General features: G+C 37.7%; 2 protein-coding genes and 1 long non-coding RNA gene across 5 annotated transcripts; all 3 read right to left on the bottom strand.

Moving 5' to 3' along the window:
* Positions 1 to 1,034: 1,034 nt before the first annotated feature.
* On the bottom strand, positions 1,035 to 3,508 carry LOC148155998 (uncharacterized). 3 transcript variants are annotated; one of them, XR_015764878.1, is made up of 6 exons: positions 3,198 to 3,508; positions 2,087 to 2,172; positions 1,880 to 1,997; positions 1,631 to 1,698; positions 1,437 to 1,552; positions 1,035 to 1,341 (listed from the first exon to the last, which is right to left on the bottom strand). It is a non-coding gene; the product is annotated as an uncharacterized LOC148155998 (long non-coding RNA). The 3 variants fall into 3 exon arrangements; XR_015764876.1 differs by having other exon boundaries at positions 1,437 to 1,556; XR_015764877.1 differs by having other exon boundaries at positions 1,437 to 1,556; positions 2,087 to 2,193.
* Positions 3,509 to 4,783: 1,275 nt separating this feature from the next.
* Positions 4,784 to 6,051, bottom strand: hspb15 (heat shock protein, alpha-crystallin-related, b15). The gene is given in 3 exon segments (XM_014968979.2): positions 4,784 to 4,961; positions 5,375 to 5,438; positions 5,552 to 6,051. Coding segments are annotated over 3 exon segments (621 nt in total). The 5' UTR covers positions 5,931 to 6,051.
* Positions 6,052 to 8,357: 2,306 nt separating this feature from the next.
* On the bottom strand, positions 8,358 to 15,695 carry LOC106904697 (sushi domain-containing protein 2-like). Its single transcript, XM_014969137.2, has 16 exons — positions 15,569 to 15,695; positions 14,703 to 14,901; positions 14,468 to 14,619; positions 14,200 to 14,367; positions 13,813 to 13,987; positions 13,525 to 13,726; positions 12,976 to 13,061; positions 12,413 to 12,681; positions 12,206 to 12,340; positions 11,950 to 12,111; positions 11,492 to 11,740; positions 11,146 to 11,329; positions 10,402 to 10,496; positions 10,140 to 10,319; positions 8,701 to 8,797; positions 8,358 to 8,565 (listed from the first exon to the last, which is right to left on the bottom strand). The coding sequence occupies exons 1-16, from the start codon at positions 15,627 to 15,629 to the stop codon at positions 8,517 to 8,519; spliced, it is 2,463 nt and encodes an 820-aa protein (XP_014824623.2). The 5' UTR covers positions 15,630 to 15,695; the 3' UTR covers positions 8,358 to 8,516.
* Positions 15,696 to 15,959: the final 264 nt, after the last annotated feature.

Below are 15,959 nucleotides of genomic sequence, written 5' to 3' on the forward strand. Positions count from 1 at the left end.
TGTGTCGTTCAGCGATCCGCTTGTATTCCACTCGAATTTCTGCCCTACATTTACAGCGCACTTGGTCATGGTAGGTGGTTCTGGTGCCTTCTATTCATCTCTTTCCTCTGTCCCTTTCCTACACTCCCCCTTCCTTTAAAGAGACACAACAGTACAGGCACATCTCAACAAGGCTGAGGTAATTTCTAAAGGGATGCAATCTTTCTTTTCTTCATTTTTAAAAAAAAACTATCATCTTTTAAGACATCTGTAATATGAGAAGAATAATGTTCCATGATGTAGTATATTTACAATATAAAAAGTATATATATATATATATATATATATATATATATATATATATATATATATATACACACACACACACACACACACACAGCTTACATACCTTCATTGTAACGTAACATTGTTTTTCTTAAAATCAAATTGGATTATATGGAGCCCAACTACTGTCTGATTACTGTAGAAAAAAATGACTTCTAAAACCATGTCTGAATAATACTGACACGAAACTTTTCAACCTTTGCTTTTTTTTTCAGTTTGAATGTTACAAACACTGGCAACATAAATTTTTTCACCATGATGATTGTCATTATTAAAGTTACATAATTGCTCATAATAACCAGATCATAAACAGTTCCATAGATTGTGAAGCAATGAGTGAATAGATTTTTAAGATGTTGCTTTTCTAACATCCCGTAACATGTAGCTGTGCTGCAGTGCTAACACTAGCTTGTACACAGTAAAAACTGCTGGGTTAAAAATAACCCAATACGTAACCCAGCGCTGGGTCAAATATGGACCGACCCAACGCTGGGTTGTTTTAACCCAACTGGGTTGGGTTGAGGGTTTGACCCAGCACATTGGGTCATGGCAACTAACCAAACGTTGGGTTAAATTGACTTGTTTAAATTGGTTAAATTGACCCAAAATTGGGTTGAAATTCATAACCCAACACAAGGGTTATTATACCACTATAGTTGGGTTAAAAAAAATTTAAATTTCACTATATAAAAACAGAATTAAAAGACATATGAATTTAAAGCTTCTTTTATTTCCACATGATACATATATAGAGCCAGCAGATTTCATTTACAAAAGTTACAAAACATAAGTAGTTAAATCACTTCAATTCATTTGGCTACAACTCCAGAAGTATCTGTTACTCCACATTAGAAAACATTTAATGAAAAAAGTCTGTTTTAAAGCAAACTACAAGTTAAACTTTCAGCCATTAAACAAGGAGCATTTTTAACGACACTTTAGCATTTTGCCTGTCTCCCTGCATGAGGACATACGGGTTGTCACATTTTGTAGATGCACCACCAGGTTTGTCCCAACCTGATGGAGAAAGACAGAAAAAACAGGCCATTAGTGATGAACTTATATAAACAGCAAACAATTTGAGCATGATTCAGAGATGAATGTTGACTTACAGGCTGGATATCAATGAAACCTTCTGAACTTCCAGGTTGATGGATCTGAAACTCTTCTCCCAAATGTGTAAGTAGGGAGGAGTACTGGCAGCAGCTGCAGGGCTACATCATCTTGTCTGTCTGCCAAACATAAGCTTGTGTTAAAATGTTAAATCTTAAAAACAGTTTATAAAACATCTCTTGAGCTTCAATACCTTAAGGGAGAAAATTCATGTTGTTGAGAAGATGGCCGCTCCTTTCTCTTCTTGGCCATACAAAAGATCTTCGTTGAGAACAAGAGAGAGAAGACACAAAAACGGGCCGTTAGTGAATTTAAAGGTAAAGGGCTACATTCTCAAAAACTAATTTCTGACTGATTCTAGTTTAACACAAAACCTCACTATTGAATGTGATGCACTTATTTAAACAATTTGAGCATTATTCAGAGATGAATGTTGACTTACAGGCTGGATATCAATGAAAACATCTGAACTTCCAGGTTGATGGATCTGAAACTTCTCCCAAATTAGTAAGGTGGAGCAGGAAGGGGTACTGGCAGCAGCTGCAGGACTAAATCACCTTCTGTATCAAACATAAGTTAGTGTTAAAATGTTGCAGTAACTAGAAAGCATGAAAACATTTTAGAGAACATTTCTTCTGAGCTTCAATACCTTAAGGGAGCAGACTCATGTTCTTGGCCACAGAGAAGGTCTTTGTTGAGAACAATGAGTTTGGGTTTCGCTTAATTCTGAAGATCCTGGATGTAAAATTACAAAATCTATCAGAAAAGAAAATCACAAATCAAACTTTAAGAATGACTGGATTCAATCTTATAGCTGTCTCCACTGCAAATAACTTGTAATTAGCCAGCAATTTCAAATGTTCAGAGTAATTTTATGTTCCTAACAATAAATATAGCACTTAATGAAATAAAATGACACATATAATTTAATTTAGAAGTAAAACTTAACACAAACTTAGTGCTGAATAACTTTCAGCACCAACTTTAAATAAATGTATTTGTAATTAATAGTAACAATAATAATAAAATGAGCAAACATTAACATTAGATATTGTCTTAGTTTTGCTTTTAATTCGTTGCCGAAAACCAGCGGGAGTTTGAAAGCAATGTGCCGGGAGACGGTCGTTCTCTCTCGGCTTAACGAGCCGCTCCGCCCGGTCAACTGACAGAGAGGGCGAGACGAGCAGGCGGCTGGAGGGGAGCGATAAGTCCGAACACGTCCGAGCATGTTTGTAATTAAGCTATATGTTAATAAACCGAGCGCATAATTTAGGTTTACACAACTAATTTATCGCCTAATAACTGAAAAAGTTATTTTATTTTCATAAAGCATAATATACCCACATTATTAAAGCTCTGCTCGCTCTCCTCCGCCATTACTGCTGGTGTTCCAACACGTAGCCTCAGCCCGCTGAGGATGCGCGCGCATATTGCAAAAATCAGGGGAGAAACCGTCAACTACCTTTTCTTTTAAAACTAAATCGATTTTTAAAAATTTAACTATGTTAAGTTACGAACAAATATGATTGAGGTTATATTAAAAACTGAATTTAATTTACTTGACAAATTGTGCCCTTCCCCTTCATCTATTTTCCCCCCCAACATCCGTGTTGTAGCAACACCGAAGCTCTTTGTCAGAGGAACCTACCGTAATAAACATTTTAAGTAACCATAAAAATAAATATCAAACATGTTTGAAATAAATTCAATTTATGTATAAAATTCTATTAACGTTGAAACTTTATCTTCTTTTTACTTACCATGTCTTATTTTAAAGTAGAGGAGAAGTCCGATATGCAACGTTCACAGTCTTGTTGAAAATGGAGGCTTGTGAAGAGGGGCGTGGCTTCTTCACAGTTTCATCTTTAACCCAACCGTTTGGGTAAATCTACCCACCCAACTCCTGGCCCAACAGAAGTGTGCAAGATGTAGACTTCCGATAAATTTATGACCCAACTCATGAGTTATGAATTTTGACCCAATATTTGGTCAAACTAACCCAACCTATGACCCAACAGCTTCAACCCAGAAATTGGGTTATGAAAATAACCCAGCATTTTTTACTGTGTATGTATATAAGAATAACAAGTGGAACTGAATTTGGCTGCGCCGTTTTAATCTCTGACTTCTGACGTGACGGTGAAACTGCAACTTTTTAAACTTTTGTTTCTTCTGCTTCGCTTTATTGGCTGCCATTCCTGACGTATGTCGCTATGTCCTCGAGCTACCACAAGGGGGCAGGACAGTCCTGTGACGTTATCTCCTTCTGACCAGCGACATGTTGAGAGTCTGCATTTACTGTACAGAAATATGGCATAACATAAAGATGTAAATGTGCACCTTTTTCATCCAAAACTACCTTGAGCAGTTGAGGGTTGGACTGGACCAGAACCCCAAGGATGCGTTGTGATGTCTGGTTTCCAGATGTTTGAGTGACTGATCTGAAATTGCTGTTCTTTTTATCACCTCATGTTTGTGGTGCTTAACAAACCATTCCTGGGCTGTTTTTGTTTTGTGTGCAGGGTGCATAACCCTGCTAAAACAGGCCAGACTGACTGACAATTTGACCTTTACTTGTCTCAATCAAATGCTTTCACTATCCCATTTTTATGATTCACTTCTGAGGGAAAATGTTCACTTGCTGCTGATATCATGAGCCATGATGAAGAGATAATCAATGTTATTAACTTTACCTGTAAGTGATCACAGTTTTATGACTGATTGGTGTAAATGGTTAGCGTTGTATAAGAAAACCTAAAATAATAATAGTAGCAATATACCACAAATATCAGACACCACAGATGACTGAAAGCCTAATAACTTCCCTTAGATGGTTGCAAAGGTTGCATGAAAGCCTTTTAATTTCATACCGATCAATGAAATAGTATTTCTAAACAGTTTTTAAACAGAAGCCTCCGCATTTCTTGCTTTTGAACCATTGGGATGTAGTATTCCGTTTGACCACTAGATGTCGGTGTTGACCTATTTGCAATGACAAAAAAATACAGAAAATACAAACACACTGAAACGCAGTTATAAAAAATATTTTATTTTTTTTCTAATTTAGATGCCAGAAGCGTTTTTTTTTATTACATTTGTAGATTATCTTATATCAATTCAGCATTTTGATGATTATTCACCCCAAGTTTGGCTGAAGAAGTCGGAAAACTAACCTAAATTATTTTTGTGCTCGAAAGAGGAAAGATTTGGGTTAAGTTCTTCAATTTTAAAAACAAAAATGTTAAAATAGTCTAGATGCTTTTTTAAGTTACGATATTTAAAACATGCAAACTTAGTAAACAATCATTTTAAAAGATCGACACAACAGTTTATTTTTTTTCTTTTATCACGCAGCCGGGTCTTTAGCTCACTTCTCTCCGTCTTCTGTCTGTTTGATCTGAACTGGAACAACAATCTCACTGCATGGGTTGCTGACAGACGTGCCGGAGACGGGAGCCTCTACAGACAGGACTCCATCAGACAGCGCTGAACTGATGTGCTGCAAATCTGCCCCCTGTGGCAACCTTAAGCAGATAGAGTTTGTCAGTATATAACGAACAGAAATACTTCACATTTGACGTTGTTTTGCTGAGTGAGATTAAACAAAATGCAATAATAGTTGTATTTTTTATATCTGTTGTATACTTTGGATCATCTGAGTATGATCAGTCATATCCAAATAGAGATTTAGATTTCAAATGATTTTTATTCAACCACACAGTTTGTTTCTGAGAGGAAAGTTAATGAAAGAAAAATTTGCTGCATGTTATTGACAAACAAAGATATAAAGCCTATTGAGTTGTTGATACTCTTTTCCCATTTTTGCCTGCTTCTTTAACTTGATTTTTATAGTTAATTTGTCAACAACATGTGTTTCATGAACAGATCTAATAATCAGTATAACATGTGAAATACATTATATTGTCAGACAGCTTACTTGTATTTACGACTGAAGCACCTTGAGACCACTCCATGCTCATCCTGCCTCTCTTCATGAGTTCCTTGACAACAAACCAATTTTTCAAAGAATATCAACGTTTAAGAATAATACTTTATTGCAGTTTTTGCAAAGATTTCATCAGAAATTTTATTTTCAAATCAAGCAGTATTTTACCTGATATTTGCAAGTACCCATCCTTGGTTGTGATTGTTATCTCTTCTGGTGTGAAGTGATTGACGTCCAGGGTGATTTTCCAGCAGTTCTGTCCGGTTTGGACCTCTGACACGCCACACGTTACCTGTGGCGTGTCCTGCTCACCGTGGCGACTGCTCAACGGAGGCAGAAGAGGGGACTGGACGTACCCCGGCCAGGCGAAAGAAGCGAGCCTCTTCTTTGCCCAGTCAAGCCAATCGATGTCACCGGGCTCCAGCAAAGGAGGGAGCCCAAAGTCTTGAGCAAAGATGCGGCTCGGCTGGGTCCAGTTCGGGAAGGGCTCCCAGGGCACGTCTCTGCGGAAGATGGGACGAGGTAAAAGTTTGTTTTGCTCAGCCATGTCCTTGACGATAAGCTCGACAGCTCCTGCAGCTCCAACACTGACGAAACAATAGAGCAGCTGTAGTTTATTGCTCACATGTAACAACAAGTGAGGAGGAGGTCTGAGGAGGAAAGCTACTCTGAGGCATGCAGTGCTGAACACACACACTTTATATATATATATGTCCAGCTGACTCAATGTTGCACTTGCACAGCAGAAAGCGTGATGTAAGACATGAGAACGACTTGATATATGGTGAGATGCTCCTCTGTTGCCCCGGTAGGTGGAACAGACAATGCTAATTATTTGTATTTATAACTCTTGACTCCTACTGGAAGCAGCAAGCAGCCTGTTTATTCAGCTCTGGCCTCTGCAGTCTTGTCACATACTGGTGCTCTTTGTCCACAGAAACCACTGCAGTCTGTTATGTGAGGGAACAACGGCTCATTTAAAGTCGCACAGTAAACAAACGAGTTACTTCCACTCCCTAAGCTAAACACTCAGCTTAAAAGCAACAAAATAAGATGATCTCTGGACAAATAACTTAGTCAAAGAAAACCCAAACACATGACTAAAGTTGTGTTCGCAGCCCGGAGAAAGTGATGGATGAAGGGATTGGTGAATTCAGATGGCAGCGAGGAATTTCACAGTCGCATCTTTGTGGGTGACAAGTTGTTCAAGTAATGCAGTAAGCATCTGCAGACCTTTGGAGAGGGAGGTATTTATTAGTGACTTAATATCTGACGCTTTCTCAGTTATGCTCAAAGGTTAGGTCAGATAAACGGTGAGTACTTATCGGGTAAACACGTTCAGTGAAGCAAAGTGCAGATGAAATTCAAATCTTTTTAAAATGTATTTTAACCAAAAAATTTTTTTGTTTGTCTAGTGTTCTGCTTTTGAGTTAAAGCAGTGCAGCACAGGCCATCAACAAGAATGAATAAATTGTTAAACGTTGATACTAAATATTCATGTGTAAAAACCATAAAACAAAATACTTGAATTATGTTGATTGAAACATTAACAAACATTCTGATGTGTAAATTTGGCACTTGACAAAATGTAACGCGTCAATGAATCTATGACTTTGTATTTTTGTGTTTTCATGAAGTAAAGCACTTCGAAATGCCTTGTTGCTAAAATGTTTTATATAAATAAACGTGACTGATGATTGATTGATTGAATAAACCTTATTGAAATGTTACTTTTTGTATGCTTAAGTAGAATATTTTGTTTTCTGTCATTTGTTACTGTAAACTTATAGGGGCTGAAGCTCTGGCTTCTTTAAAAGGCTTTATCTCATTATCATAAACATCATTTTTAAGGGTTTGTGTATTTTTTGCTTATGAATAAAATTTTAATAAATTGTTAGTTCCTTTTTTGAATAAATAAATAAACTGAGCAGCTTAACACTGGTCTAAGTTTGCCAATAGTGTCAGCAATGGAAGAGGTAAACAGCCCAGTTGTAAACTCATCAGCAGCATAATGGGATTCTGACTTAAAGCTAGCAAGAAAAGGTTACACCAAAATACACAATAAATCAGACACAGACTCTGAGCAATTCAGAAAATGTTAAGACTTTTTTCTGGACAAGTGAAGGAGACACAATAACAGGATACTGTCTACAAATCAAAGTCAAAAGACACTCCAGATATTTCAGTCTGATGCATAAATGTAGGAAGACTGACTCAAAAGTTTGCTAAATAGAGAATTATATCATCAGCATACAAGGACGTCCGGTGTTTCCTGCTGTTTCCTGAACAGATATCAATGTGATACTTCAGATGACAGAAAAGCAAGTTGAATCGACAAAGATCCAGCTCAACAGTCTTCAGGGTTCGTAGAGGACCTATTGCTAAAGACATGGTATGCTAGGAAATCTTTTGATATTTTAGTGGCAAAAAAGAGACCAAACTGGTATAAAACAGATTTAATTTAATGCAAATGTGCCTGGATTATTTACATTTACCAAAAATGTTATGTACCTACACAAAATCCACAGTTAAAAAAATGCACCTGTATATGCTTATGATCCATATATGCTGAAAACAGTGTATGAATAAAACACCATAAATTATTATTATTATTATTAGTAGTAGTAGTAGTAGTAGTAGTTGTAGTAGTAGTAGTAGTAGTAGTATTATTATTATAAATTAGTCCATATATTATTATGTTCAGTTATCAGCTGCCAGAAGAAGCTTATTAGTCCTGAGCTCCTAATTTTTTATGTCAAGTTGTAGAGAAAAAAATGAGCTAACAATGAAAAACACCTGCATACAGGTAAGTATAATAGCTTCACTGATGTTTTTAAAACCTGGACTAAATATATCCTATATACAATATTAAACATACAGGCATTAGTAAAACACAATCTTATTCATGGTCATTTTTAAAAAATCAAGGTGCATTAATAAGTTAGATTTGTGTGTGGAAAAAAATTGGCTTAAATTCAAAGTTTAGCTTGTTTTTATTTCTCTGCTCACAAATACAAACTAGACAGAACTTGTATGTACCTTCTGAGAATAATCAGTGTTTTCATCCGGCTGTACATTTTTTAATCTTTATGACCTGCACATTTTCAATGCAGATAAAATATGGCATTTAGAACTAGAGCTTGGAGGTATTACTTCTTTCTTCATCTGAATCTGAACTTTTCCTGAAACAGAAAGGGAGGCAAAATAAGAAATGGGAATATATGAAACCAGGACAAAAAGTAAAAAAGAAATAAAATAAAATATTCCAATTGTGTTGATGTATTATGTTTTTAATGCGAGAAAGTTTAATCAATTACCTTTTCTGTTTTCTGGAGTGGAGAATTAATGCTGTTATAATTACAATCAGAGTCAAGGCTCCAACAACCGAACCAGCCACTATTCCAGCAACTTTACCTGAAACACAACAAGAATTTGAATTATTTCAGCAAAACTCCTCACACCGCCAGCGCCTCACTTGCAACTTTTTATTGCACTAATATTAAACAAATCGAACTTTAATGATCAGCAGTGATCAACCATGAAGCTGCCCAGGGTTGTGGCTGCATGAACAACTGGATGACAAATATAATTTGCCAATTTTTTCAGAGTGATAGCATATCAAATACCTCTTTAGGTTTGACACAGAACAACTTTAATCCCAGGTTTATCTATTTAACCTGAGCAAGACCAATATTGGGCCTGATATGTTGGATGGCCATTGCTAAGTTAAAGATGCAGAGCCCTTCAAAAGATACTAATTGTTGTTTAATTGAATATACTTGCTAAACTTTTGGTGTGATATTAGTCAACGTTAACATGTTCCACTTTTATTCACGGCATAACAGCCCCAGCACACCGAAAATATGGAGTTACATTTGTGCCTGAAAAACAGTGGACAAGTTTATACATTGTCAAAAGAAAGCTCACTCTGAAAATAGTAAAATTTGAAAGCTTAAAAGATCTTCATCTTACCACTTAACTTTAACTTCTAGTTTACAAAAACAGACACCAGAGTCTGAACTATTAATATGGGAGCCTGAACACTGTCGACATACTTTATTTTTATTTAAGTAAGACTAGCTGGACTTTTTTTAAAATACAGGATCACATCTACGGCACATAAAGATATCCTGCTTTCCTTTTTTTCTAGTTACATCCCTGGGATGCAACTATTTTCACTATTTTCAAATTGTCATAGCCACCAGTCCCAAATTATGCTGATGAGATATCTTCTTTTTTTTAAAGATTTTGTTGAAGTAGAGCCTGTTTATCCAAAGTATCCAAGAATAAATGGATTTAGAGAAAAGGAGGAAAACATACAGAAAGAGGCCCAGGGTCAGGAACCTTTATGTTCCCCCACTGAACTGTATAATGATTTGAATTTCTTCTCATCAGAGCTGGATGAAGTCACTGAATAGAATCAAATAAGCCCAAAAATGTGAACATGACAGTATTTCATAAAGGATTCAATCAACAGTTGCTTCCCAACCAAAATCATATGAAAGGAATGCAGTGACGATTCATTTCCGATGTTTTGTTCAATGATCGAATTCTGAGAAGTTTCTGATTCAAGGAAATCGAGCATAGGGACAGTGCAATCTGTTCATACAAAACACATGTTGATTGGAAGAGAATACACTGAGAGGCAAACTCAAGATCAAACATGGACGCATTTAGAGACACTGATTTGTTGATTTGTTAAAAATCAAAGTTTCATTGTTTATTGATTCATTTTATTTTTACTGGCTTTCCGTACTGGGAACACTGCAGCTCGCATCTTCTCCAGACCATTTGCCGTTTCTCTGGCATGTGCGCTCCTCTGATCCACTAAGCTTGTAGTCGTCATCACAAGAAAACTTGACCTTCGCCCCCTGTAGGTACCTGGTTCCTTGCTTTTTCCCATTAGCAGGTGGTGGGAGCCATCCACAGGAGATCACTGCATGAAACAAAAACCACCAATGTGACGCCAAGGTTGGACTCAATCATGTGAATCTCTGAGGTTCTTCAAAACATCATACCTGGCTTCAGATCATCCACCAGAGAAACGTGACTCTGGAAAGAAACTCTTGTAGCATTTCCTATTAAAGGGCTGCGACCGACGAGGATGTCATATCTACAGTAAAAAAAAACAACAAAAAAAACAAAAAAACATGAAGAATCATACGGCATTTCTTCTTTCAAACACAACCAGAACAAATAACTTTGCTTTTAAATTTCATTCAAAATACTTTCATTCAAAATACACATTTTAAATGTTGTGACTCTTATTATTTGAGACTCTTCTTTAAAATATTACAAGGAGCTACTATTTTACCTGGGGTAAATTACTCTTATGTGTCTTTATCAATGTAAAGATTCAAAATCTTAATTGATACACGACTCTTAAGTGCCATTTGTTAGATGACTAATGCAATGTGGCACAAACAGATCATTCACAAAGTCAGTTCTCAATTGACTTGATATATAGCACGTTTTAATTGTTCCCAGGTTCAACACACCTGAATCAAATGCTGGGTCTTGTAGAGGTTGATATGAACTAATGGAGCAATAAATATAAATATTCCTGTTGGAGCAGGAACTCATCTAAGACCAGACCTGACTTAAGAAGCTCATTGTTTGCTCACTTGATAACTATAAAGTCAAGATTAACGAGATGCTAGTGGTGCTGTGGAGCCTTATGGCTGATGGTTTTATAACTTAAACCTTGCGTTTCCTCTGCTGCTGTGCTTTAAACCAAACTCTTTGTCATCTTTTCTTCTCACCTGCAGAACTGAGACCCCTCTCCGGTGCATATCTCAGCTGCCTGGGTGTTCAGCGGATCATCTGGATTCTCAGGGACAGAAAATACTGGCATAAAATTTGGATCATGTCTTGCAGCGAAGTAATATGCGTTGAGAAGGTCTTCGGAATCATATGTAAACAAAGCGGACGTGTTTTCTACAGCCCCTGTAAGACAAAAACAAACCCTGATTAAGTGTGCGTACTGTTATTGGTGAAAGATTTACACAATATAGGAAGATTTCTAATAGAATCTATCCAGGTATTCTTTTTATCATTTATATTTCTATCTACAAAACCGTATGTATTGTGTTTAAGGTTATTTCTTACAGCTCGCCCCGAAGCTGAACAGCTCCTCTGGGTTGCTGTGGTTCTGCACTAGCTGCCCATTGCTGAGGGCTAGGTCATCTTTGGCATCACCATTCATCTTCCCCAGCAGTCCCACAGTGGAGTTTTTGAATTCCTCTGGCAGCAGGACAGTGGTGGTCATAGTTTCACCCCTACGTCGCACCTCCACCCCGGCTCCAGATGGAAACATCACAGTTACGTTTGTAGAGATGGGAGAAAACACGAACACGCCTGCAAGATATTTGGCGAGAGGAGAGAGGAAGCAACACACACAGCAGGATTTTAGCTTTTTAACATTTGTAGTATCACTTAAATGCAAAATATATGGTGCTTAAGAGGAGAAAGGCCCACATTAGAGCTCTTTGTTGAATAAAACAAGGGAATGTTTTTCTCTTTCTTTGTCAGAAGTATTAACATATGTGACGTTAGTGAAATCTCACCCTGTAAATCCATCCAGGTCTGCTCTGCAAAGGAGAGGGTTTGCTGATTGCGCAGTAGCTCAAGGCCGTTTCTCCTATCCAGCCGCACCTCTATGATGTCGGACGACCCTTCTCTCATAGCTACAGCTGTCAACTTTGTTGCATTTATCGTTTTTTCTGAATCTATCGTCACATTTAGAGAAAAAAAAAATGTTCATGTGCCGTGTGTTTTGCTTCTTCTATAGTTGACATAGTTGGGGAAAATTCAGCATCTCACCCTTCACAGGCTCTGTTCTGCCTTGGACTGTCAGCTGCTTCCCCTCTGATCTGACCAGAGTGTATTCCCCTTTGCCGTTGAACGAGTAGCTGACGCCGTCAAAGGTGATAAAGTGTGGATCTCCAAACACCACCGCTGAAATGTAAACCAAAATGTAAGCATAAACAAAAATAATAATCCCATTAAAGCTGCTCTAGCAAACTGCACCTGAACTGGGAGACTGGTAGCGCCTGCAGTCGCTGGAGGGCCGGTGTTTGAAGTAGTAGTAGCAGTTGTCCGACCAGAGGCAGCAGTAGTAGAAACTTAGCACATCATAAACCCAGTGGGACTGTCCTGGGATCCGAGGGGGCTTCTTAAAAGGAGGCGACCCCCAGTCGTGGGCCCGGTCCGGAGTGCTACCGCCAATCGAGTCTGCTGTGAGAACCTGAGCGCCGGTGCTGTCATAGCAACACTGTTGTCCTGCTGCATATTTAGGACTGGAGAAAGGAAACAACAAATGTTATTTAATAGCGGAACAACGGAAATCATCACGATTGACATAAATAAAGGCTTGTGTAGTCCACACAGCGAATTGAGATAATGAAATAAATTAACTTTTCAATAATATTCAAATTTATTAGATCAATTAACCCAACGTTTATATTTGTGAAAGATGGAGAAAAAAAAAACACAACCACGTGCATGCTAAAGGGTGAACATACAAACCCCAGATATACCCAGTTAAGCATTTTTCTAGTGAAGCAGCAATGATTATCTCAGCTTAGACTCACCTGGCTTGTATCGCCCTCACACAGTGAACACTCCCAGGATGGTATGTGCACACACTGCCTTTCTCTATATCACAGCCATAATCAGTCTGAGGAATCAAGAGAAGATTCGATCATAACTACTTGGTAAGCAACACAACTTCAGCAAAGAAATCACACTGTTCTGTGCTTTCATGATCCACATCAGTGACCTTATAATGAAAATGATTTTATGGTTTTGAACTCAGTAGTCATGTTTGTAGGGTAAACATGTTCTACCTGCAGCATGCTGCTTGTAGATAGAGTTCTCATAAATGCTGAAATTAGAGAGATACCGCTTCTTGACTTTGAACTAAGGAGGATTATACGATCATAAACAGATCAACCTATTACACATTGACTTTGATCACCAAATCAGATTCCAGGACTTTGACGTTCATGAGTTTCTCTTTCTTATGTTGTTCAATTTCTTCACTTTTATTTAGCTACAGAGATGTTTAACCCTCGGTCCAAGGCTTGTGCTCTTGGGTTGTATAGTTTTTATCTGGTTGTCGATATCTAATCTCCACCTACATGAAACCTCCCAGTGTCTGCTCTTGCTTGAGCCAGCGTGCATGGGCAGTCGATGATCTCAGTGAGGAAGTTTGGCAGCTCGTTCTCCAGCTTGTCCCAGGCTAAGCACTTATCCAGAGCCCATCCTGCTGAATTCTGCCTGAAGCTTTCCTCTAGATGCCAGGCCAGAGCGTGATCCTCACTCCACGCAGCTTGGAGGTTCCTGAATGAAACATACAGTACAGGCAGAACAGCTTTTACACCGAAAGTCGTGGATGATGGTGATCTTTAAGGATCTTTTGAACATACCACTTGCCGTCAGGGTAGCTGCTTGAGCTGACACGAACGGCACCGAGCTCCCATCTAGAAAAATCTCCCTCGGCTATTTTAGGTACAAACTTAAAGGAGCCACTGTTGGGGTGATCCTTGGTAAGGGAGTACAGATACCGCCAGTCACCCTGCCAGGACTCTGAGTACGGCTCCCCTGTCGAGAAACACTTTTTACAATACATGTTTTCCATAAAATGTATTCACATTCCAGCAAAGATGTCATTGTTTTATCATCTTGCAACCACAAGCCTTGATGTAAAAGGCTTGTGCAAAATTCTGCACAACTGAAGTAAAGAAACTTTTATTATTATTATGAAAACATTTACAGTGTCTGAAATCCTTAATGTGGATATGCATTTTTCTTACCTGTCTCTTCGTATCCCCAGACTTCTATGTTGACCTTTTCTGAATTGACTAAAGTGGTATTCCATGTCATCTGTAGTTCGCCTCCAGTATTAGGCGTTCCATAGTACTGCCACTTTGTTGAGTTCACCAGAATAGCTTTGAATCGAGAAGCCAACTTGCCTGTGTGAACTACAGCAGCACATGTGGATAACATTTGAACTCCAGTTATTCAACAAAAAAAAAAAAAAAACTTTTGTTTTTATCTTATTTTATTCTTTAGTTGCGGTACCTGAAAGCCACGATCCAGCTCTGTTGAATGTGGTGCCGTTATCTGAGGAGATCTGCAAAGAGACCCATCCGGTTTCGTATAACAGTGGGGAAATACAGTGGCCTCTACCATCTCCATCCACGTACCCTTCTGTGTTAGTTTTATCATCAAACCTGCCAATTGAAAAAACATAATTGATCAGTCGATTTTTAACTAGTTTGGGTCAAGTATTAAGGAGTAGAAAAAAATGTCCTACCTACAAACAATGTCAGAGGTTTTGTTGAAGTTTGCATCAAGGACAACAAAGTCTGTGCCGCCCAGTATGGACCCAGAGTATGGAGAAGCGTTTACACAGTACTCTTTGTAGTCAGAGCAGCAGGACCCAAGAGACCCACATGTTGGGTGGCAGGAGCAGGAGTCTAATTTTGTCCCACAATTTTGTTCACAAGTTTTTCCTATCCATAATAAAACAGATAAAGTAAATGTAAATGCACAGTTATGCCTCTATATATTCTGACTGGCGTTGCAGGGTGCTGCATGTAAAAAAATAAACATTTAAGTAAGACAGATTTTTAATTTATATTTTTAAAGTTTAAGCTGTAACATATGACTTAAACATCTTCTTGTGAAGGGAAAGATGATCCATCAATCTTTGTTTTGTATTAAAGTTGGAATACTTTGTTTCTCAACAAGAACCTATTTGAATGATTTTTAGCAAACATATTCCCAACGTCATTTATATACATTTGAAGAAACATAGACAAAGTTTTGTGTCCATCAATGACAGAAAAACACACATTACTTGTTTTTGTGGATGCTTTTCCCACCTTTTGCTTCTCAATAATTTTAGCAAAAATGTTTTTTTATACAATTTGTGACCTGGAATCTTAAGAGCTATAAATGTTAATTTGTAATTGTGCCAGATAAAACTTTGTGACTTCAGATTTATAGAACGTGAATACTTTTGTTCCATGTTTACTCTCAAAGACAAAATTGTTTTTGTTCTGAATTTAGTAAAGTTTTCCCTGTAGATCTGTCTCAGCGTCATAAATGAGTAAATAAAATAAAAAAACAAAAGAGAATTGGATCATTCAGAATATCCGTAACGCAGGAGATACTTGCCTAAAGTTCTGCAGATATATGGAACCAGAAAGACAAAAATCACTGCTGTTGATCTTCTCATCCTGGCAAAGTCCGATTGTTTGCTCCACTCTCTTGTCTGCTACAATGTTTTCACCATGCTGATGTGCTCAGCATTTTTCCAAACCTTGGCCCTGTCATGACCTTTATATGCCTTCCTGTTAATTGCTAACTAGGAGTCATTATTACACCATTTTCCACTGGACGCTCACGTGTTCAACTTTGATCTTCTCTCGCTTAAAAAAGAAAAGCTACACCTTAAAAATGTAAGATAAGCTCATTGCATTAAGATAAGATAAATTAAGATAAAGTAAATATGCTGATGCATTCAGAAGCATTTTCTCTAAAAAAAAATTGACAGTAGTCAACAATC

The sequence above is a fragment of the Poecilia mexicana genome, unplaced genomic scaffold (genome assembly GCF_051168715.1).
Source record: "Poecilia mexicana isolate PSO_F unplaced genomic scaffold, ASM5116871v1 scaffold_12, whole genome shotgun sequence".
NCBI lineage: Eukaryota > Metazoa > Chordata > Actinopteri > Cyprinodontiformes > Poeciliidae > Poecilia > Poecilia mexicana.

Coding starts and splice junctions, on each gene's coding strand:
- LOC106904697 (XM_014969137.2), bottom strand. CDS start 15,629: ATGAGAAGATCAACAGCAGTGATTTTTGTCTTTCTGGTTCCATATATC. Junction 13,727..13,812: donor AGCTACCCTGACGGCAAGTG/GTATGTTCAAAA, acceptor TGTTTCATTCAG/GAACCTCCAAGCTGCGTGGA. Junction 11,330..11,491: donor GTTCAGCTTCGGGGCGAGCT/GTAAGAAATAAC, acceptor TTTGTCTTACAG/GGGCTGTAGAAAACACGTCC.